Source organism: Apaloderma vittatum, unplaced genomic scaffold, assembly GCF_000703405.1.
Source record: "Apaloderma vittatum isolate BGI_N311 unplaced genomic scaffold, ASM70340v1 scaffold31959, whole genome shotgun sequence".
Taxonomy (NCBI): Eukaryota; Metazoa; Chordata; class Aves; order Trogoniformes; family Trogonidae; genus Apaloderma; species Apaloderma vittatum.
This window is the reverse complement of record NW_009735296.1, coordinates 11,925-36,947: the sequence shown is the minus strand read 5'-3', so window position 1 is coordinate 36,947 and position 25,023 is coordinate 11,925. Positions and strand designations below refer to the sequence as shown.

The 25,023-nt window shown below is 39.1% G+C and overlaps 1 protein-coding gene across 1 annotated transcript in view; it reads left to right on the top strand.

The window, feature by feature from the left end:
• The window catches only part of FZD6 (frizzled class receptor 6), a 25,148-nt gene extending 125 nt beyond the window's left edge, over positions 1–25,023 (top strand). Inside the window, exons 1-6 of the mRNA XM_009876532.1 lie at positions 1–76; positions 17,031–17,227; positions 19,520–20,537; positions 22,593–22,741; positions 23,948–24,376; positions 24,867–25,023. The exon at positions 1–76 is cut by the window's left edge and continues 125 nt beyond it. Of these exons, the coding sequence (XP_009874834.1) occupies positions 1–76; positions 17,031–17,227; positions 19,520–20,537; positions 22,593–22,741; positions 23,948–24,376; positions 24,867–25,023 (2,026 nt within the window). The remainder of the gene's footprint in view (positions 77–17,030; positions 17,228–19,519; positions 20,538–22,592; positions 22,742–23,947; positions 24,377–24,866) is intronic.

Below are 25,023 nucleotides of genomic sequence, written 5' to 3'. Positions count from 1 at the left end.
AATGCCTTACAATATGACTTTTTTCCCAAACATCATGGGACACTACGATCAGGACACGGCTGCGCTCCGAATGGAGGTGAGTTCTCCCACCCCCGCTATAGTGAGTGTAAACACTGTGAAGCAACCTTTTTTATTGTTGTTGAAAAACGGCTCATGATACCTGTTGCACTGAGCAGCAAGGCATTAGATATGCAACTAGATATTTCTTTAAATATTTTTTAATATTTTTTTGGAAAGCTGCTTGGTTGTATAAGTACTGTATAAGGGAACTATTGGCACTGTCCCCTCCCACATTAGACCCAGCGTTAGAGTGGAAGAGGAATGGGTGTAGCACAGCAATGTAGCTGTTCAGAACTGTTTGGCAGAGCTGATCACATATAACCCAGGCACCTTGCTGATACACAAAGCATTTCTTTAAATTTTCTTGTGACATAGCTTATGATAACCGGACTCAGACAGTGCAAAAACAATGTTTAGAACTTGTTCTTTGTTCCTCTTGTTTCTGCTAAGGAGAGGCACCTAAACTTACTGCTAGTCCTGTTCTCTGTTGTGGCTTTTGCATTCCATTGTCTTCCTACTGGATGCTGAAACTTCTGACTGAAAGCGCAACCTTTTTTTCTTTTTTGGTTTGTTGTTTTAAGAGAAAGCAAACACTTTTCCTACCTGAACTTATTGTAACATATGGCTCCCTTGAGAATATGCCACCTTGTGGAAAGACTTTCCCTATAGCAATAGCTACAAAGGGCCAGAGCCTCTCTGGGTGAGAGGCTTGTAAAACAAGTTTTAAACCTGTTTTAATAATGGCTTTTCAGTGGTAAGAGGAGGCGGAACATCTTAACACAAGTTTTAAAAAGGTTATTCTTGTGCTGTGCGGAATGTGTGAAACAGAATTGAGTTGAAAATTAAGACGTTTCTGATTTCAATTAAAGGAAAATCAACTGTAGGAGATATTGGAGGTGGCTGCTCTAACTAAAATCTTATTTGTATATTCTTTACTGAGCTTGGAGGAGGTGCTGTGTTCAGTTGCCAAAACATTTTTTGCAGTGTAGCTTGGGATAGTCAGGATTCCCTGTTGACCTTTGGCTGCCAGGCTTGAAGGGGACAGGCTTTGGTTTCACATGTTTGGTAGATGTATGGGAAATTCTGGTATCAAATGTTAAGACACCTATATGCAAGCAACTGAATTCAGCTGCAGATTTCAGATACATTCTCTACCTTTAAATTGAAAGGCAGGCTATAGGCTTCATTTGTAAACTCTGTGCAGTGCCTTCTCCAGTCATCATTTGTCAGAAATGCTTTTTACAGCATCTGCTGCTTTATCTCATCAGGTTCTTACTTGGTGTGTCTTAACTGTAGCTGTTGAGCCAGCTTTTGCCTGTATTTATGCCTTCCAGTCACGCCACTGTTAGAGCAGAGAGACCACAGAGCTATTTTTATTAGTTTGTCAGTAGACGGACTTTTCTGAACTTTTCGGTAACTTGTGCCTCATATGCGTCTTCTGCATGGAGGGAGTTCATGGCTTATCTGTTCTCATGTCAGTACTTCATAAAAACTGTGCGGTAGTCAGAAGTTTTGGGTTTTCTCTCTTTTTCTGTCCTGTCTCTCCCTTATAACCAGCTCTTTCTACTGCAGTGGTTGATTGCTACTCAGCCAACCAACTAGGTGGCTGTTCGGTAACTTGTGCCTCATATGCGTCTTCTGCATGGAGGGAGTTCATGGCTTATCTGTTCTCATGTCAGTACTTCATAAAAACTGTGCGGTAGTCAGAAGTTTTGGGTTTTCTCTCTTTTTCTGTCCTGTCTCTCCCTTATAACCAGCTCTTTCTACTGCAGTGGTTGATTGCTACTCAGCCAACCAACTAGGTGGCTGTGTTGGATGACAGTGTCAGTTAGAGTTTGCTTTCCCTATTCCCTACCCTGTTTCATTTGCTTCCTGATGTCCTGTCATTGCCACTGCCTGGCCTCTAATTTGGTGTACAGCTCACTACAGTGTTGTGCAGACATTTCTAAACTACCTTGTGTGTGTGGTGTGTCTGTGTGTGTGCCGATCTGTCTGCCTTTTTTTGTGATTCAGCAGTGCTCCCTGACTGCTTGGTCAAATTGAATTTTTCAGACTTTACTGGTGAAAGTGTAAGGAGTTTTCCTCTCCTTCTATACATAGCTTGGGTTGAGTCTGCTGCCATGGTTAGATTGGAGTTAATATTGTAATTTTAGGGTAGTTCATTGCTGGGCCTTTTCTCTGAGCGAGACCACTGTGTACCGATGTTACGTATTTTTATGTGATTCTACATGGTATTCAGTAATGGCACGAATAAAGCTTGTTCACAGTTAACTGCGACGGGGAGCCTTCTCAAGATTGTCAAAGGGTTCTGCTTTTCAGGGGACTTGGTGTTACAGCAAAGGAGGAGGAGCTATTGACTTCTGGAATATTGTTTAATTTCACTTTGTAGCCATAAAGAGGCAGTGGCTTGGGGGCTCTAGGAGATTCTTATTTTCGTTTTTTAGCCATAAAGAGGCAGTGGCTTGGGAGCTCTAGGAGATTCTGTTGTTTTAAGAGCTTGAATTTTTCTGTAATTGGTAGTACAAACTTTGTTCATACCAAAGAAAGAATTTTAATAGTGTGTTGGTTAAAACTTCTTTCTTTTGATCCCGGGTAGGAATGCTTAAAGGCTTTGTTTTTTAATTCCCCCTCCCCACAGTCTGTTCTCAAGACCAGGCATGGTCTTAGAATGTAAACAATGGGTTTGAGATTGAGGCTTGTAATATTTTCCTCACTTTATCTGAACTGACTTTGAGCAAGCTCCTTATTAATGCAAGCCCAGTGAACATGGTGGAGAATTCTGCAATAAATCAAAGTGTTCTGTGCAGAAATAACCTTGATGTTAGTCTTGTTTTCTGCTCCTATACCCTCTGGAAACTTCTTCTCATTATTTATTGGGAGCATTTACTCCCAGGAAGAGCAAAGACTTGTCAAGGAAGCAAGTCTCACCTGAAGGTGAAGTTCACTCTCCAAAACATAGGTAACTCTCTCTTGGATCCTGCTCTCAAGGCTTTACAGGTGTGTTCTGCTGCTGTGGGGAGTCTTGTATAACCAGAAGAGCTGTGCTTTCCATCTGCTGGAGCACTAACACTTCTGTACACTTTCTGTACTTTCTGGAAAGGTGTTAAATTAGCATTTCTGAGATGGTGTCTTCATAGTAGTGCCTGAGGAGAAGATCATGTGGGCCCAATCTCTTAGGTGGTGGATGTCCTTCAGGAAAGCAGATGGATCACCAGCTAATCCACAAATTAGTCTTACGTGTCTGTGTCATAGATCAGCTCTTCATAATGATGTGCTATAAACACTACACTGATGGGAGCAGGAAAAAAAGACTAACTCAATCTTATCCCTGTTATGGATGTTCTGACTCCAGTGATGGTAGTCCCTCTGGGACTTTATTTTCTACAAAAAAAAAAATCTTAATTTCGAGTTGTTCCATCCACCTCCCACCCCACCCATTTGATTTTTTTTTAATTTGAGCTTTCAACTTGGCAGTTCAGGCTGCTTGTGTTTTACTTTATTAGGATTAGTTTTGTTTATACAACATACAGTAATTTTAGGAAAGTAAAACTGCATGGCTTTGTGGTTTCAAGTTTTGTGTGTGTTAGCTAAACGGCTTCATGACAGTGGAATCTAATTATATGCAGACGCTTACCATGTCTATATCTCAAAGCAGTTTAACAGAAACACTACTCATGCTACTACTAGCTCAGATTGGGAGGCCAAAGAGCTAGAGTTTGTTTAGTGAGGAAAAGGGATGGATGCGGCAGAAGAGCTAGTTCATTACACCCGTGCCTAAATAGGTGTAACTCCCCCTCGTGGTCATCCACAAAACCAAGTCACTTCTAATTCCAGAGCAATTCCTACTTTAACTATCCTGGAATAGATTGTCAACATAAGGCATTATTCCAGCAAGGCAGAGAATGTTACTGTGTCGTGACTTTTTGTGCATATCTCTTAATCTGTTCTGCTGCAGTTCTGGAATGTGTCCACCTTAGACAAGCCCTTAAGACTTCCTGACCTGAGTAAGATCTATGGGTCTGTCAAAGTACAAAGGCAAAAGGCTTGCCAGTGAATTTTTAAAGCAGACTATACAAAACACTGGAAAATGTCCCACAGAGAACAATAAAGAACCTCGGGGAGGCTGGAATAATGATTTATTAGTGAATTTTCCATTCACTTCTGAGTTCATGACCATGTGCCAGAATACGTGTGTGGAGAGTTCAGTGCAACTGGCTGCAGCAGTGGGAGAAATTGTGTAAGAACTAGGGTCTGTGCAAACTAACAAAACCAGTTTGAAGTGGATTCAGAAGTACCTTCAGAAGCTTAATACTGAAGTTCTGTGAGGTTTGTTTTTTTTTTTTTGCATAGCCACCTAATTTACTTCCACTAAATATAAATTTGCAAGTAATTTAATATGAAGATACTTTCAAAAACTGGAAACCTGTTGTCTGGTGAGCTTAAATCAGTACATGCATGTGTATGTCTATACACAGGGAGGAGGAATTTGTCCAGCTTCTGTAGGTTGTGAGTTTGGGGGAAATAAGTGTTGTTTTGTGTAGAAGGTTGCTACTGGGTTGTTTTGCAAAATAGCCCAGGTATGAATTTACTGAAATCTCTACAAACAGTAGAGATTAGTCCATATGAGCAGCACTCGGTATAATATGTGAACTACTAGTACTTAAAATTTGAAGCATAAATCTAATACTTTTGATAGGTCAGTTGTAATTAGGAAAGCAATCAATATTCTCTATCTGCCTAGAATTGCATTCTGTCCCTGATGCTGCCTTGGAGCCTAAGCTGGAGAAAAGGATGCAGAAGTTTGGACGTTGACCCAATGGAACAAGCATAAGGGGCTCTTTAATTCATATTCTACTTGTAACATTTTTGCTATTTCTTTACCATATGTCAGTGGTACTAACGCACAGGGAAGGCTTTCGGTAAGAACTGATAAATATAGCATGCCAGTGTAGCTGTTGCTTGTACAAAAGCTTTGGCTAAGGGGTCAAAACCATACGAATTGTATGCATCTGTGCCATTTTATACAATACAAAACTGGGAAGTGTGGGTTTGGTTTTGCGCTCTCTTGCTCTCAGGTATTCCAAAGAAACGTAAGTCATCCTTAGTTCTTACAGCCACCATCTTTGCTGATTCCTGTGGATACACTAAATTAGAGCCACTAAAAAAGTGTTACCTGTAGTACTGAGGCCCTTCATCAAGTGTGATTAGCTTGTGCAGATTGTCTGAAATCAGACGGGTGAATGTGTGTAATCCTATTACACTGGCTTTAAGCATATCAATTGTTTGCAAAATCTAGTGCTGCTTTGTCTGAACAGCATTCCTTGTCCACTTGGTAACTGTGAATGGTACTGCCCTGCTCCTTGTTCTGAAAGGATGCTGCCTAGGATGCGTGGGAGTCCAAAGCAGTGTGTACTTGATGAAGAGATGGTATTTACCCTGTGGTAACGAAGGTTCAGTGAGATGGTGCTGACAGTTTGATTCCCAGGGCTTCATCTTTATCCATCTGTCTTGGAGTTGGGGAAAGCCAGCAGTGGGTACAAAGCTTTCAGACATAGAAAGCTGCAATTTCAAGATCATCTCCATGTTCTTAAGGAAATGGCTATTGCCCTGTGGAACCTCACCTGATTCAGTAGTAAATCAAATTAGGGAGGACAAGTCTGCTGAGGGTGATGTGGTGACTGATTTCAAAGGTCAGTCTTGATATTATCTTCCTTGGAAAGAGATGCTTCCTTGGAATATTGTCTTCCAGAGTGTACAGATGGCCCATGCTGTTCTTCCTCTGCTGTCCGTGAGTTGTCAAACTGTGTGAGATGAAGCATCTCAGTAGCAGCTTGCACCCAGTGCATTGGCCTGTGGCAGCTCTGGCAACAGAAACTGGAGCGTCTTGCAGACCTTGGTGAACCGCCAAGGTATGCTTGTGGGCTGCTTTTCAGGGCTCATGATGCTTATGTCTTCTACAAATCTAGCTTAAGAATGAAAGAGGATTCTGATACCCTCTTTCCAAAGAGGGCTTTATGGTATTTAGTTGCCTTCCTGCAACTGAGGGGTGCTCTTTGTCCCCAGTACTGTGTGGGTCGTAAGGTTGTAGGGAGCCTGGGCCCTTACTGCATGTGAGTGGAGGTGGAACGCAAATTCAGTTCTCCACTTCCAAGGTGGATATGACGTTCAGGATGGCAGCTTAAGCTGTAGGATGTTATCTGTGCCTTCATTGATAAAGACCACGAGAAGCAGATGATCCAGGAAAGGAGTACATGGGAGGGGATGTGGTCAAATGTCAAGGTTTCTTTTTTCCAGTGTGCCAATGCAATGATTAAATGTGACAATTTCTGAAACTACTGGTGTGTCATTTCTTTAGTTCTCTACCCTATTCCAAATGAGTGGGGATGGGAGTGTCTGTGCCACAAACTTTGCGGCCTTTTTCTTTCTCTCACTGTTTGCTGTTGGTTCACCAACTCTTTGGGGCAGACATGATTGCTTTGTCTTCCCTTGCCTTTTTGGACCTTTTCTGTGTGTTTTAGGTAGCTGTGATTGCTGTATCACAGCAGTAATTTGTTTGCCAGAGGAAAAGATGCTTACGTCTGCTCTCTTCCCATGAACTATATAGTGGAGATGAGTGGAGACTTGCTTGCTTTCTGCTTAGATATTAGAAGGGAAGGGGTGCATGTAAGCCTGAGAGCTGTGTGACTTGCTTCCTACTGAAGACTGTTCTTTTCTGTCCCTGTAGCGAGACAGACAAGAGCTTCCAGGGCAGGGGGTGAAATCCATTTTTCCTGTGCTTAAACTTCTGGTAGATCAAGTTCTTTTAGAGAGTAACCACATCCTTCCTAGTTTGGCCTGTGCTATATTCTCTGGAGGGCCTGCACAACCAGTTTGCTTCAGTTCCAGTAGCTGCTGCCACTCTCTTGTTCACAAAGCACTTGGTGGCCAAACTCTGCAGATATTTATCCTGTCTACAAAAATTAAAAGCAGCTTTTCAGAGATGACTTTGCATCCACAGAAGTGGCTTTCTTGTCATCCAGGTAACTCTGTGATGGTGAAGGGCACCGAATGCTCTGGTGTTCTCCTAGTATTAGCATGGCTTGGGGATGTTAAGTAACTTGTGGAGGACTGGTTGTCCCTTCCAGGCTGTGTTTGCAGTGACAGGTAGATCTCTGACTGCAGATTGCATGGCTTTTTGGTACAGAAACATCTCTTGCTTTTATCTGTTGGTCCTCTGTCACTTTAAGATACTTTAGTGGAACAGGATCCCTAGTTTCTCTTCTATGGGTATACCAGTCATCGAGCTAGTGACTTAAACTCTTTTTCTTTATTTTTTTTTTTTCCAAGACTGCTTAAATTTTTATTTTGTAGACTAGCAAAGCAGGTTTCTGAACATGGATCTCCAAGCATTCTGAGTAGTCTGTTGCATAAACGCTGCCTCGGAGCTTGGTGTTAGTTGCCTACGTGTTGGAGCTATGTACTGTTTGATCCCTGCTTCTTGAGTGTTTTATTCTGGCTGTGAGGTTATCTCTACTTCCTTAATTCTGTGGATGTTGTTTTCTGGTGGCTCTCTGTATGGACATCAGATAGAGAAACTACTGTTTAATGATGTGGAAGACTGACAAAAGATTGCTTGAGAAGATCAATCCTGTCATGACTGAGAATTTCCTGATTTAGTTTGTGTGAAGTAGGCAAGGAAGAAAGTGTGGTGTAGGATTACTACTCTGGTAACTCCGCTTAAGTGTGTCTCCACACTCACAAAGACAGGGAAAGCAGGAATCTGATCTGACTCTTTTGGAACCAGAGCAGTAATATCTTATGCTGGAATTCCCTTTAAAACGAGGAGCTTTTTTATAGATTACAGGAAGTCTGTCAACAGTATTTCTGGTAATGTTCTGAATTGTATTCTACACAAGAAGTTCAGTAATAAATCCATTTACCCCTGTAATACGTGGCAAATGCATGAAGAATTTAAGATTACTTTGAGGTGCTGCCACAGTCCAGATACAGTGAAGCTCTGCCTAGACTTCAAATGTTTGGGAGGGCCCGCAGTTTGCTTTCCTTTGGTTAACTTGTATGTTTGTCTTTTAAGCTCTGTATAGTATGCATGGAGACAAAACCCACATAGAATTGAAAACTTCATATAAATATTTCAGTTCTGAAATGCTTGGGAAAGCTCTCTCATGTTTGTTTTGGACTGTAAATTGCAGAGGCCAAAATATCTATAATTTAAGTCAAGCTATAATTCAGGTTAGAACCACAAAATTGAGTGAATTTTGCTAATAAGCTATTATGGAAAGAATTGGAATACTCATACTTTTAGTTTGCTTCAAGAATAACTTCTTAATGAGATGTAGTAGTCCTGCTTATATTGTTTCTAACTTCTTGCTATAGTTAAAAATAGTTATGTGTTTCGGGGATTTTTTTGCACTTCAGAATACTCAGAAGGAAAACATGGAACTAAGTTGTTTTACTACAGAAAGAAATTCCATAGTTGCTAGTTAACACAAAACAATCCAGAGCCTATAAAAGTAAAAAGCAGAACAGCCTGCTTAATCTTTCTTTGTGTCTATATGTACTGGCAATGGGAAGTGTAGTGCCGAGTTGTGGAGTTGGAGTAGTTTTTTGGAGTTTTTGTTGTTTGTTTTCATTTTAGCCATAGTGCTTTGGGATATGGTTTAGCTGAGGACTTTTCAGTGTTAGGTTAATAATTGGGCTCAGGAATCTTAAAGGTCTTTTCCAGTCAAGGCAAATCTGTGATTCTGTTTTCTTAAAGTGCACGAGTGCCTTGCTGCTCTACTGACCTTTGAAAACCTTCCACCAACCTGCCCTGTCCTTACCCTCTTTGAATTTCTGATTAATATTCCCATCAACCTTCAACAACTAGGATGAAGGTTCAGACCTGTGTAGATATATAGCAAAATATATTGCATGTGTAGGGGGTGAGTGATGGTGAAGAGTTTATGAGTAATACTTGTGATTTTGTATCAAGTATGTTCAGATGATGAATAGTTCAGCTCACTGAGCAGTTGCACAGGCTGGGATCTGACCTGATGCTGGGCAAGGTTACCTTGAGGCAGGTGATGAAGTTCTGGCCCACTGAGTCTGCCCTGCGCAGGCATCTTGCTGCTTGCTGGTCAGTCCCTGAGCTGCTGGAGTTCAGAGCACAGCATTTTTTAGGATTTTTAGGGCTGAATCACAGAATGTTAGGGGTTGAAAGGGACCTCAAAAGGTCATCTAGTCCAACCCCCCTGCCAGAGCAGGATCACCTACAGTAGGTCACGCAGGAACACGTCCAGGTGGGTTTTGAATATCTCCAGAGAAGGAGATTCCACAACCTCCCTGGACAGCCTGTGCCAGGGCTCTGTCACTCTCACAGTGAAAAAGCTTTTCCTAAAGTTTTACATGGAACCTCCTACGTTCCTGCTTGCATCTGTTGCCCCTTGTCCTATCGTTGGACATCATGGAGGAGAGCCTGGCTCGATTCTCCTGGCACTCACGCTTTCCATATTTATAAACATTTATGAGGTCACCCCTCAGCCTCCTCTTCTCCAAGCTAAAGAGACCCAGCTCCTTCAGCCTTTCCTCATAAGGGAGATGTTCCACTCCCTTCAGCATCTCTGTGGCTCTGCGCTGGACTCTCTCAAGCAGTTCCCTGTCTCTCCTGAGCTGAGGGGACGAACTGACTGGCTGCTGCCTGACTTCACCCCCTGATACTTCAGGTGCTGAGCAGGTGGCAGCTCCCACACCTGTATGGCCGTGGGAGGAGCAGGCTGCTGGGCATCAGGCTTTCTTCAGAGCTATTTTGCCTTTGTTTTTCAGCTGAAGGACAAAAATGAAAGCCTGTATCTTTACAAACATCTTTCACTGCAGCACAGCATTGTTTGGTCCGCTTACTGGTTTACTACATTTTTTTTTCCCTCCCTCAGCTCCTTGAACTGGTTGTCCTTGAGTAGGAAACTTAAACTATTTTGTCTTTTAAACTACAAGGGTAACCTGTGTTCTACTTTTTGACAAAAGATTTCATTCTTATCTTTGTAAGTGCTAAACTGATTATATCTAAACGATGTTTGGCAAGCTTTTAAATTAAACATGACTGCATTTACCTCGATTCTGTTGTGAAAGCTGCAGAAAGTAGTACTGCTTTGTTTAAAAGCAACTTTAATAGAGTCAAATTCATGTGATTTTGATGGTTTTAACTCTGCAAATTAGAATGCATTAATGATACATATTAAATATATATATATTCATGAAAAATATTTTATTCCTGTCAGTGAATTTTAGTTCTGAAGAGCTTTTTTTGTGGAGGAGTTACCCTTTTAATTATAAGTGAGTTTAGAAAATATAGATTATGACGGATGCTTGCTGCTGGCAGCAATCATTGATTATTCACCTCAGCTCAGGTAGTGACATGGAGTAGTGGGCCCTCAAATTAGCTCGGAATGTCTTCATTGGTAGTTTAAAGGATGGTTGACATTGCACTAATGTTGGTCAACTGCACTCACATTTCTCTTTTGTAGCTCTGCTGTTAAGTAGCAACTTGTAGCAGACATGTAACAACAAGATGCTGACACTGAAACTGCCTTAGCCTCCTGCAAAATAGTTTCTAAATCCTTAGAAATCCTTTACCAGCTTAAAAGTGTCTTTAACTTGCCTTTGTTCTAAATCCATCAATGTAACTTCCAATGGGAAGAACTAAGTCTTTTTTTTTTTTTTCCAACCTTGCTTTCAATCTAACTGAACTTGAAAATTTCATCCTTCATTTGGTTTCATGTGTTAGGACATTTATTTATCATTACTTAATTAATTGTGCATGAATTGAAAGCCAGAGATTCTTGGCAGCTTGTGACCATCAGCAAATTACCACCCTTGCCAGCCCATCTAGGAACTGTGTGAAGGCTTCAGTCTCTCTGGGTATGATGTTAATCTTGTTCACATATAGACATCAGTAACTATTGAAACAACAGCGTAGGATTAAATCAGACGTGCTGTACTTGTTTCACTGTTTTAATTGAAACAAATTAGCATTATAAAAGTGGCTAAAGATACTGTGAAGATTGTTAGAACAGCTGTGAATATGAAGAATAATTATTGCCTTTTCTTTTGAGACCATTCATTATACTCCAAGTTTGACAGCAGCTATGTTACCTAAATATCACATGTGAAAGTGTATATACAAAATACTGTATTGAGATTTTGAGGTTGTACTTTAATTCTATAGTGACACTTACTGGTCAGTAGTTTACAGCCTGCCACTGTAAATTATTAATCATTAGTTGTTAATTTTTAATCACTCAAGTGTCCTGAGGGGAGCAAGGGAGTTGGACTTGATGATTATTATGGGTCCCTTCCAACTATGATTCTAATTATTCATCATTTAAGTGAGATGTTATTTCCCATAAAGCAGGCAAATAGTTTCATGAGTAACAACGTGAATCTTTAATATAGGTGGGAGACTGGAGTATGCAGTGACGTATGACTTGTAGAAATTCGGATTTAAGCCCATGTTTACTTCCAAGATTGAAATACACGGTTATGTAAGTGACAAGGTTGTAATGTTGTTGCTTTAGGTCACAAGATTTGTATCAAACCATGAAACAGGTACCATTGCTTAACACTGAGGCAATTGGTGTCTCTCATTAACTTAGTTAACCTCAATGCTAACTAGGTTGTTTTAACTTGGTAACTAGGCCTCAGTGGTTAGGAGGGTGGGTTGTTACTGTCTTATGTAACTGGCTCCAGTGGCCAAACAAACGCTCTGACCCTCTTTATATCTCGGCAGTTCAAGATATTTCCTGGCTCTGACAATGAAGGTTTGCCATAGCTGATTGTAATAAAGACCTCAATATTCTGATCTCTTTGTTCTCTCTGTTATTTGAATATTTCTGTGACATTTATCAGCAGAGTACAGGAGCATGTTTTCACTTGTTTTCATATATGTCAGTAGTTGCTGTATATGGCAACCCTAGAAATAAAGACCTCAATATTCTGATCTCTTTGTTCTCTCTGTTATTTGAATATTTCTGTGACATTTATCAGCAGAGTACAGGAGCATGTTTTCACTTGTTTTCATATATGTCAGTAGAGAAACCCTAGAGAAACCTGATCATCTCTGGTGATACTTTTCTCTAGGATAAAAACTGAGATGAGGTAGGACAGAACATTTGCACTGGCTGCCTGAAGTAATGAGCTCTTCATGCCTTGGACTTGTAAACTTGCTAAGCACAGCAGAGAGAAGCATGCTGAGCACAGGATTCCCAAACAGTTCTAGGCTGCAATTTGGTTGTTGGCAAAACACGTGTCACAGCGTGTTTGCACCTACCCTTTTGTTCTGTACTCTGCACCACTTGCTTTCACGCATCTCAGTTGTGTTATTTTTTTGTAGGACCACACCATAACTGGATTTCTGAGGTAGTTTGGTTTTGCCTCTGGAGGAACTAGTAACGTAGGTACACTTTGTAAAGAATCCGGGATTTAACAAGTAAGATGTTTTTGCAGTACCGAGTATATTTCTCTCACTGGCTAGTAATATTCTAGCCCCCCTGATTGTTTGACTTTATTCATAGCCCACAGTGGGTGAGTGGTTGCTTCGTGGCCTTTGGTTCGCACCGTTTTTCACTGGGGTTTTGTTCCCCATTGGCAGGATGAGGTGATTTTGTGTTAGGGCTTTCAGTCGCTTTGTCAGGCTCCGTTTAGAATTTCACTTTCTTTTTACCGCCATCACCAAATCAGCAGGTTTTCATCTCTGTTCTTCATGTGGCAGGGCACCAGTTGCTAATGCTAGAAATGCCAAGTGCATTGGTCTCCTGGAAGAGCCCATTTTGTGTGACAGCTGCAGACCCTGCACTTCCTGAAGAGGTGAGGACTGTGGTACTAGTTTCCGAGTTTAATCTGGAGTTGGATGCTCAAGACATCAGCACGTGCAGGTTACCCAACTAACTACTTGGGTGAGAAGGGATTGGTTGTTGGGATGCCCGTGGTCCAGATATAGCAACTTTGAAGCAACTGGTTCTTTTGTCAGTGAGCTTGTGATCTTACACGTTTTGCTTACATGGCTCCAGCCATGTGGCTGGAGCAGCAAATGCTTTGGGTTGGGTAAGATTTTGCTTTTATGGTCAGTCAGGAAATGCAGACCTATTATTTTCTACAATGAAACATTTCCAAATTGGCTTACTGGAAGTGAAGCCCACATTAAAGATGCATAATTGTTAGCAGAGTGCCAGGCACAGATCATTCCATCTTTTGCTGTTCTTGAATGGTAAAAGTAGGCAGTTTCTGAAAATAAATCTGTATTTTACAAATCCCATTTGTGTGTGTATGAGACAGTTTTGAGTTTTACCAAGTGGGTTGGATTTTTTTTGAGGGAACTCATTACCTGTAAAATCTGTTGGAGTTTGTTTAGGGGTTTGATACGTTTGTTGAAAGGAGATATTCAACCAGTATATTATACTTCAATTTTCAAAAAGACTTTGACATGGTCATAACCTATCTTTTTTTAAAGAAGCTATGCTGATGATGCAACAGGGACTTTTCCAATGCCTGCCTAAATAATAATAAGAAAAGTAGGAATAAATAAATGTAATTTTTTTCACAATGAAGAGAATTAAATCATTAGCTGACGGTTTAATCCTATGCCAAGTAAATGACTGGAGTAGTTCCCCCTAGTCATCTGAACTGACCCCTCTGATACATGGCCAATACACAAATGGCCTAGAAGCAGGATGGATAATTAATTATTGAGAAAACAAAATTGACTGAAGAGTTGCAGAAAAGTCTCATGCTGGATGTAATCGGACAATAAAACGGTAAGTGAGGTTTAAGGTTGGTAAATACAGAGTAATGAATGTGGGGAAAAATAACCCCCACTATCCGTACAAGTCAACACAGTATTATATTAGTTACTGTCACTTTTTAAAGAGTCTTTGTTGTCATGGTGGAAATCCGAGGTCAGTGTTCAAATGTAGTCAAGACAGATAAGAGGCAAAATATATTATGAAAGGAATAGAAGTGAAAAATGAAAAAATCATTATGCCAATCTACAAATGTAATATGTGAATGCTAGCAGGATAACAAAATGCCGTGGAAAAAGTAGTGATCTGTTAGTTGTTTGTCAAAACACAAACCAGATTGCAAAACCAGGAGTTACAATAAGCAAATATAATGCAGTATTATCTCAGCAGTGCCTGATTAAATTATGCCATATAACTTATTGCTGTAATATTTTGCAAAAGGTATAAGCTTAAATGATTGAAAAAAGGATTAAACGTATTCTTAGGCAGAAAGAGGAGGTCTGTTGCTATCTTTTATAACCTGCAGCTGGTTTCCTAAACCATGGATTGTAGGAAACCAAGAGGGATGTCATCTTGTCTTGTAGTACCCGGCCTGTCGAGGTGAGAAATGGGGTGACGAGCTGCACGCACATTTGGTCTGACTTGGGAGGTCTGCTTGTGTTTTCAGAACATCAAGCTTTCTGCTCTTGGGTTCATACTTTTAGGTGTCAAGAGGTAAATATTTTCAGCAAGCTGAAAGAAATACTCTAAGGACAATTACCTTTGTGAGCCAAGTCCCTGGGTTTCTACTCTGATTACGTTACAGGCTGAGCATAGCTTTCTTCCTAAAAGTTTGCATTTTTGTATTTATGTGCTAAGGTATTTTTAGATTTAAATAAAATTGGTTCTTTAAACAGTAGTATCTGGCCAATGACATCATGCTGTAGTCAAACTCTTTCAAACATTTAATTTTCACTTGTCATTATCTACCTCTAATATACAATATTATTGTGTAGTGATATTTTATTCCTGTGATATTTTAGCTTTTAGGTGTCTTCATGTAACCGAAACTCTTTTAAAATGGTAAAGGTTGGTTTTATGTCCTGACTTTCTTCAGCAGACCTCGCTTTCTTTATATTTGTTTTCTGTATCAAGAGAGTGAGCTTACGGTATGTAGCTTTATTAGATGTGTTGGAAAATACTATTTAAAAGTTGTTAGTTGCTTATCAAAATATCTGAAAATATCTCCATAAAGTTGATTTCATATATACGATTATTTTTTTTTATAAAAAAAATATTTCTTACTTTCTAGTGAAAACATTACTGGTTTACCTAAATCTGCAAAAGTTCTTGACTGGCATCTCAAAACTTGATCTAGAAAATTTTATTTTTCATGTGATGAGATGTGATGGTGTTGAGTCATAGGCTGGACTTGAGGATCTCAGAGGTCTTTTCCAGCCTCAACCATTCTGTGATTCTGTGATTTAGGGTTAACTCCAGACTATTCTTTTCTTCCTCATCTGAAACGTTGTAGCATTTAGGAAGTAATCCAACTTATGGAACTGGAGCACATTATACCAGAGCTATGCTTCTTTCTTTGTCATAAAATACCTAAGTCTTGGGTTCCTGCAGAGGCAGCTCCAGAGCAGGGGGGATCAGACTTCTGTGTGCCTGCTCTAATGGCATCTGCAGATGCAGCACACAGCCAGAGTGCTCTGAAGGATAGTGCCAACATTTTTTTGGTTTACTGTAAAGCATTTTTATGCTATTCTTCTGCCTTATCTTCTCCCTTCCCCCACTCCCCATGCATTCCTGTGTTTAAGAGAAAGGTCCCCTGAGACCTGCAGAAACTTCATTTTGAAGGGGAAAACTTATTTGTCAGTGTCTTTTCTTTTGAACTGCATTCTCAGTAGTAGAACTATATATATAAAAAACATAATATGACATATATGTATTTGAGATGCTTTTAAAAGCTGATAAAAGTAAGGATTCTGTTCTGGACTCAGAAGTTTATTACCAGTCATTGGTTGAATATTTGAGAGACCTAGCTGTTAATGGCAAAGAATCAAATAAAATTCTTCTTATGTAAAGGTCTTACTAAAATCTTCACCTACTTTGGAAATTTCATTCTGTATCAGTATTTATCAGCACATTTCAGAGTGTGTTAGATCTTTCTTGGGCTTTACTGATGCATGAATTTAAGTACATATGATGCAGACATTCCTTTTTCTTGAAATCCAAGAAACATTTCATCAAAAAAGCCTCCTTAGGAAGGGCTTAGGCTAATGTGATCCTGCAGATGGATCTTGTCGTCAGCGGTGAGTTAGTTACCTCGGAAATGGTGCTTGAATTAACTTGTAGAGGAGCACACCTGGCGATGCTGTCAGTGTGTCTTCGCTTGCTTCCTTCAAGAAGCTGCCCTTATAACCATACAGCACGGGCGGAAATGACCAACAGCTTCTGGTTTGTCTGAAGTTTGTACATATGGTACTATTTTGGCTAAAATATTTTTCCCTAGTAATAAAGTTGATAAAATGGAGAGGAGGAAAGTTTTGGGGTTTGTGTTTTTTTGGTTTTTTTTCCTTGAAAGCTTGTCTTACTGTAAATAATGGATTGAGTGAATTTGGAGGGGGGGAAGTTGCATTAAATCTCATTCTATGAATTCTCTAGTATGAACAGTCATGAGTTATTCACTGACTGGCAAAGAAATTCTCAGTCATGTTGAGATTTTGAAGTGCGGCATTTTAAAAATGAGAAACAATGATACTTGGACCATATTAATCAAAAAGCCCAAACCTCTCTAGTATGAGAAAATGCCACGAGTGCAACATAGCATTTAGGACTATGTAATTTAACAGGAACTGTAATGACAGACACACCTTTGAAATTTCGGAGCATTTACTTAGAAGCTGACTAGTGAATGTAGGAACTTAATGTTTTACCCTTTTTAAAAAAATCCTAATATTGTCAAAAAGGAAAAAAAACAGGTTTGAATAGTTAAAGCTAAGCCAAAATCCCAGGGCAGAGGCTGCGCTAGAAATGGTAACAGGGCTTCTGGCTGCTCAGCCCACAGAGTTTTGCTCCTTCACCACTGCTGAACTAACACTAGTTTCTGTTATCTTCTCTAAAAGGGAAGCAAATGTGAGCCACAGTGAGGAAAGTTAGTTTTGATGCCTTGAATTATCTTTTTAACGTTGCTAACCAAAGCCTTTCCCCCCCCAGCCTTTTCTTATTCTTATGAATCTTCACTGTTCACCAGACGTCCACACATTTCTCTGCAAAGCCTTTGTCCCTGCCTGCCTGGAACAAGTTCATGTGATTCACCCTTGCCGAAGCCTCTGTGAGAAAGTGTATTCTGACTGTAAGCACTTGATGGATACTTTTGCAATCACATGGCCTGAAGAACTGGAATGTACCAGGTGGGGTGTTTTTCCTGTTGACAGATGGTGGGGGTGATATTTTCATATTTGACCTGGACCGGTTTGAAAGTCTGAGGCAGAATGTTAAATATTATCTCCCTGCTGTAGCTTCCGTATCACTGTCAACCCTACAGTGCTTATGCATAGGGCTGTTATTTTATTAAAACTTCTTCATTATTCAAATGATCACCTGCATTTCCTGCTTGTGACTTTTTGCAACAAAGTTCTGCAGCAGTTCTTTTCAGTATTCAGATCCCTGCAAAAAGAATCTTTTTTGCTCTAAGTTTCTTGAAATTTAAAATATTAGATGTTACAGCGTAGATTTTGCTTTAGTTTCTGATCCGTAAACTAGGGATAATCATATTTACCTTGTGGGGATTTTGTAAGGAATTGCTCATAAAATAGTGAAATATAAGATATTCTGGATTTGAATGGACACAGCATTAAACAGTGCAACTCTTATCTTACTCCTAACCACTGAAGTGTTTAAATTCAGTAATATTAAAAGGAAACCACTGAAAACACTCCAGTGAAATCTGATTGAGATTCTGACCTTCAGCTGCAGATATCTGTAAACAGTAAGGCCAGGTGGGTGGGTTTTTTTAACATGTCAGAGCAAGAAGTAGAAGAAAGGAGTGAAGAGTGGAAGCTCCAGTAACCTTTCTAACTAACCCTCATCTTGTTGCTAATCTGTGATAGGGCTGAGAGAGAGCTGCGACAGTAGTCCTGTGCTGCGATGTCTGGTAGGAATTGGTATCGGAGTGAATATGACAGATGGCTTTAATGCATTTTTCCTTAGTTCTGCAGAAAAATTGAAGTTTGGCCTTTTAAAAGAAGAAGGCATCAGCTTTTCCTATCTAGTGTGAACTTCTAGGTAACAGTAGTACCACTTGGCACAGCAAATGTCTTCAAGAATAGTTTTGAAAAATTAAGAATATTACAAGTGAATCTAGTTATTCAGTGTATCTATCAAACTACACTTTTTGCAGGAATCACTGCAGCTTTAAATTATTCTATTACTGCTAGCATTTACTGAAAATGAACCTGGTCTTGTTCATATGTGAAATGATGTCTCCCAAATAGCCGATACAGAAAACTGATAGAGATAATGCAGGATGTTTTTACAACAACAGAGATCCTGCTCATGGAGCCCATTGAAGAGGAACTGGCGTGAGGATGGGCAGTAACTGGAGTCTTGAGATTCCCACTCTTGTGCTTTTGCAGACATCCGTAATGCCTAGTAAAAACGTGGGCGATTAAAGTTCGTGCTGTTTCTGTGCCTACTGATCTGGCCCATGCTGAATGAAAAAATCTGCTGCTGAATCAGTTTTCTTAATGATTAGTCTGGATTTATTTGGACAGCATGATAATGCAGAGAAACAGGGACCTGAAGGGTTTTGTGTTTGTTCTTTTTTGTGGTGGTTTTTTTTTTTTTTTAGCTTAAGCTGAGATTGCGTTATCTCAAAAATGTCAGTTTGCAATCTTACTTTAAAAGCTAGAATCTAAAGCTTGTACTTTTTAAATATATACTTAAAGTCATAATGCACATAAATGTAAATCCCATTTGGAGTAAATACTTGCCTGTTTGAGTTATCTTCCAACTAGATTATTTAAGTATATGTCCAGCACTGCTATTTAACCTTATTAAAAGGTCACGTTGTGTCCAATTAAATCGTGAGCAATTCATAATACAAAGCTCGAAAAAGGATCGCTAGAAGAGTGGTAATTTTTTACAATGCTTATCTTTTCTGCTTTTGACTTTTTCAGTTAGGTAGTTTTATTGTTTTCAGCAATGAAATATCACTGTAATAGCAAAAAATTATAATAATAATCATTGTATACTAGCCATCAGTTAACTGTAGATACTGCTGACCTTCGTTCTTTGTTCCTTGGTTGAAACTTCTATTTTGACAAAATCATTTGCTGACTCCATCAGTCTGTTATCCAGATTTTTTTAAAATCTTATTATAAATATTTTTATGTACATATATAAAAATTTAGTAGGGTTTGAGACTCTAAAAGAACAATTGCAATTCGAGTAGTGCTTCATAGGCAATAAAACAGCTAGAAAACAGCTATTATTTAATAGCTGTGCTTGAATAGTCTTCTAAACTGAAAGTATTTGAAGTATTTTTTTAAAATGCCACCTGATTTTTTTCATGTAATGTGCATTTTGCATTATCTACAAAATTTAACAATGCTTGGAATCAGATTTCTTTCATATTTCTAAGAAATAATTACAGTTGGGAATGAGAGGTCTTAAAATATTTCCTCTTTTGTTTGTTAATGTAGACTGATCAATTGTGATGAGACTGTTCCTGCCACTGCTGCTGTAACCGCAAACATACATGGAACTCAGAAGACCCCAGGCCAGACCCGAAGGGATTTTGGGTTCTGGTGTCCACGACACCTACACACGACCAATGGGCAAGGCTACAAGTTTCTAGGAATTGAGCAGTGTGCGCCCCCGTGTCCCAATATGTACTTCAAAAATTATGAATTGGATGTTGCGAAGAGCTTCATTGGAATAGTTTCGATCTTTTGCCTTTTTGCTACACTTTTCACATTCCTGACTTTTCTGATTGATGTTAAAAGGTTTCGGTACCCAGAGAGGCCGATCATCTATTACTCAGTCTGTTACAGCATAGTCTCTCTAATGTACTTCATCGGATTTTTACTTGGGAACAGAACTGCCTGTAACGAGGCAGACGATAAGTTAGAAGTAGGTGAAACAGTTGTTCTTGGCTCCCAAAACAAAGCCTGTACTGTCCTTTTCATGGTTTTGTATTTTTTTACCATGGCAGGAACTATATGGTGGGTGATTCTTACCATCACTTGGTTCCTCGCGGCAGGAAGAAAATGGAGCTGTGAGGCTATTGCGCAGAAGGCCATGTGGTTCCACGCGGTTGCGTGGGGAATACCTGGTTTTCTGACCATTATGCTCCTCGCAATGAACAAAGTTGAAGGGGACAATATCAGCGGAGTTTGTTTCGTGGGTCTCTACGATGTGGATGCCTCTCTGTACTTTGTGCTTTTGCCGTTGTGCCTTTGTGTTTTCTTCGGTCTCTCTCTTCTTTTAGCTGGGATTATTTCTTTAAATCACGTGCGGCAGGTGATACAGCACGATGGCAGAAACCAGGAGAAGCTGAAGAAATTTATGATCCGGATCGCAGTTTTTAGTGGTTTATACTTGGTGCCACTTGTCGCACTTCTTGGATGTTATGTCTATGAACTGGTGAACCGGAAAATCTGGGAAACGACTTGGGTATTTGACCACTGTGACCAGTACCATATTCCTTGTCCTTATCAGGCAAGTAGCAGTTTCCTTTGTAAAAAATATTGGAAAGTTAATTAACAAAACCCCTTATGTATCGCAGTGTCTGCGGTATAGTTAGCGAATTATTTTCACATGAAGCAACGAGTTTCAGAATATGTAGTAATTAGTTCCTTTTTGAGTTAAAATCGGTGGTGTGATACTTTTGCTTTGAAATTTTTTGTTAATCAAATCGATAGCACTCAGCAATTAAATTTCAACTCGCAGCTCTGAAGGGAACATGTTACATTTACAATATTTGAACTTCGTGTTAGAAGTGCTGTCAGAGGCAGGAATGTTGTTCACAGAGATTGTTACGAAAACTAGTTGCTCAGTATTTCAGTGCCTGGCTCAGTGTGGAAGTACCCCAAGTGAATTTTCATCAATTTCAGTTGAAGATGAAATAACGATTCCTGAAAATTGAGTCTAAATTGGATTTAAAATGTTGCTTATAACCATAGTTAACCATAGATTTAAAATCACTTTTCTCTTGTTTTTTCTTTAAAGTATAGAAGCACAAAACACTCAAAATTGCAAAACAAATTTCCAGTATATTTTTTCCATGAAAGCTGTTATTTGCAGGCTGATTTTCAGCAACATGAAAAAATCTTTTTTAAAAAGTAACCAAACAAAAAGCAAATGAAAAAGCGAACCCAAACAACCCAACAGCACTTTTAAGTTGCAGAGGTGTTCATATGTAACGTTTGACATTCTCTGGGAAGGCTTTTAAAGTAAATCCGTTCACATTGCGTACTCTCTATGGATTAAATCTAAGTGCATAAAACTCCCTGCAGTCACAAGTAATTGGTTTGTTTATTTCCATTTAAGAGCAAATATAAAAGACACCATCACAAAGAGAGACTGTTTTATGTCATCTTTCATTGCTTTGCACTTACCCTCTGTGTTCTTACTGCAATAAACTATCATTAAAAAGAGGAGTATAATCACGGGCATTATGGAATCATAAAGCTTGATCCTTCTATATTCTTAAATATCCTCTATCATCTGTATTGAAGTCAGTGTAAGCTGAGAGTTGCACTGCTTACAGACCTCTTGGTTTTGTTTCCTTCTGTTGCCATTCTTACCTTGGTCTTCACTGGGTTTTACACAGAGCTCTGTATCAACCTAAATCCGCCAGAGCATATAGGGTTTAAATCAAGGCTTTTATGTGCTTTTTTTACTCTTTTTTTTTTTTTAAGTATATTTTGTAGTGCTTAAGCGTTTCAGTTTGGCATAATAATACAGAAAGAGCTTGTATTCTCAACCTTTAATTAACCTATTGGAAGGAGTAAGGGCGTGTTACACAAAGAGAAACTTAATGGGATCTGTCCCTATAATAAAAAGCGTGTCCTTAGAGTGGAGTGGCTTAAAGCGATGTCTTCGGCCTTGGCTTACGTGGACTGGTTTGTAGACCTGTATTACATTGGCCAAATCAAAACTAAATAAAAACAAACTTCAGTTTAAGTAGCTGATGTTACTCAGGTAACTTTCATAGATGGAACTCGCAGATATGGCAGGTAACGTAAATCAAATTTGCAGCATGAGAGCAGGAGATAATCTCTTACTGAGTTAAATATCTCGGCTCCTATGATCCTGTTCTGCAAAGAGGTGGATTAATTTTGCAATAAACAGAAAACTACTACATAGTTCCCTGCGGCTCCTTGAAGATGCTGTCTAATCTGATTAACTCCCGTCTTGCCCACATACTGTTCCTTTTAAGTTGAAGGGATAAATCTTACACGTACAAACTATCTCTGAAGAATATGGTTACTAATACTGTTACTCCCCAAATTATTTTTCCTTTCAGTTTGAGAGAAAAAATATTTCCTTCTCACTAATCTCCTCTCTGTGTACTCAGCCATAGACATTAACCAGGTCTGACTTGACTGTACATGTCTAACATTTGTCTGCAGTACAAGCCTCGACAAAGAACAACAGCCATAAGGAGAAAGCTTCTCTTTTATCTACTTTGTTTGTTTTCTGCATTTAAAAAAATAAATTCAACAAGTATATTTTCTTCTTTTGCATTTATTAAACTTTCTTATCTTATAGGCAAAGGTGCTAGCAAGACCAGAAATATTTTTGTTTCTGATGAAATATTTGCTGACATTAATTGTTGGCATATCTCCAGTCTTCTGGGTGGGAAGTAAAAAGACCTGTTCTGAATGGGCCAATTTCTTCAACAGAAACCGCAAAAGAGAGTAAGAATATTTTTTTTGTTTTATTCCTGTTTTTAAAAATGTGTATTTTAAAATAAGTGAGATTTCAGATGTCTTTCTTTAAATACAGCTCAAGTTGTCAAAATGTGCTTTTACCTCCTCTTTTTTTTTTCCCCACTTTTTGAATCTAGGTGCTGTACATAGGTATCAGCAAAATTCCTGTGGAATCTGGAAGTTTTACATATGCAGTGACCATTTGGCTTTGTCATATTGTTGTGTTCAGCATTGGCTAATACATCTCTGGTTTCCAGTCGAATGAGGGGAGATAATTTCAGCCATCAATTTAGATCCTTTCGTGTGTTCTGACTACTTCATCAGGCACAGGATTTTGTGGCATTTGCTGTCATCCAATAATATCTTCTGAATTACTCCCCTACCAAGCTTGTCTTATTTCAAAATTCATAGAAACCTCCATAGTATCACTTTTATTGTATCAACCTTCCTTCCCCCCTCCCCCCCCGAAATGGAATAATTCAGTTTCATTGCAGAACCTTAGTAGATTTGTATCTGTGGATTTAAATATATTATGTCATCTCTATTTCTTGTAGCTTTTTCAATTCCTTTTTACTTGTTGAGTATTTCTTTTTCTATATTACTTATAAACTCTACTGTGTTTTTAGATCTCTCTATTTCTTTGGTTTCCCAAGGCATCAGTGCTTAAGCTCCTTTTAATTTTACATCTACATTCCTCGATGGTGAGCTTATAGCTTCCTTTGCCTCACCACTCTTTTTCCATTTCCTGTGTAATTTTTCATGTATTTCAGATGTTAACTGCTTTTAGCTAGAAGAATTACAAAATAATGAGGTCAATTTTATAATGCTTACCTGATTTTTCTTTTGAGTGAGGTTTACTTTACAGAAAGTTAATTGGTAATACAGCTGCTTATGAGCTAATCTTGCTTTCCTCTCTTAGACAGTTAATCTACTGAAGTATTTGGACCTACTTGCAGAAGTAAGAAATGTAGAAATCTGCTTTATTTAGTTGTTCCACAGACATAATTACTTTGGAGCCATTATGATAACATTTTTTTCTCTTTTCAGATAAATTTTTTGGTCTTCTGCTCATTAGCATGCAGCTCATTGCATCATTGGTTTCTGTTCTTTCACATTTTTGTGTATGAAACTATATTATATTATATGTAAGTTTATCCTCTTCCTTCAGTTACATGCTTCTATTCTTTTTTTCAGTCCAATCAGTGAGAGCCGAAGAGTGCTGCAAGAATCATGTGAATTTTTCTTGAGACACAATTCCAAAGTTAAACACAAAAAGAAACACTACAAATCAACTTCACACAGGCTGAAAGTGATTTCAAAGTCAATGGGGACTAGTACAGGTGGCACCACAAATCATGGCACTTCAGCAGTAGCCATCACTAATCACGATTACTTAAGCCAAGAAACTGTTGCAGAAATTAAAACCTCTCCAGAGACATCTGAGAGAGAGATAGAGACAGAAGGAACATCAGCCCGAAGAGTTGAGGAAGGTGAAAACAGTGGAGATCAAATGTTATCTAGTTCGAAACTGACCATGGATCAGGTGGAGAAAAGAAACAAAGCAGATAGCACTTGCGAAATGAGTAGCTTGGCTGAGAGCATGAAGAGAGTCGGTGAAGGAAGGTGAGGCTTCTTACGCACTCTTTTGCTTGGTTATGGGTATTACTAAAATTTTTGTAAGCTTTCTGTTTCTTCTCTCAAGAATTGGTATACTCTTGGTATACCATTAACCCTCAGTAGCTGTCAAGAGGACTGTAACTCTAACAAACTATTTCATGTGGCCACGTAGTTTTAGCGTATGGGCTGCGTTCTGTTTTTGTAGGATTCCTCTTTGCCTTTTAAGCATTGCGTACTGGAGCTTCAGCTTGTAAGATGTTCTTGTATTGTTGAAGAGTGACCTTCAAGAAATCTGTGGCTGCAATGCAGACATTTTGAGAGGGCACAAGTCTGAAAAAGAACAATGGTAACCCTAGGCTTGGAAATGCATTGCATTCTCTTGAAAAGCATACAGCTTAAGATTTCTTGTAATTTCATTGCTAAAAATGTATTTTTCTGGCATAATGCACTGCGCTTAAAACTGACTTCTTGTGTTTTATTTTTCATTACTTAACAGAATAACTCCTAGAAATGATTTTATTGAATCTTCTCCGTTACAAAGCAGCTGTTCGCAAATACCCGACGGCTCGCAGTCAGCTTCTGTTTCACTGCTCGTCTACTCGGCTTCAGACACCAAAAGAGAGTTGGATTCAGGAAACAGTTCAAACCTTTGA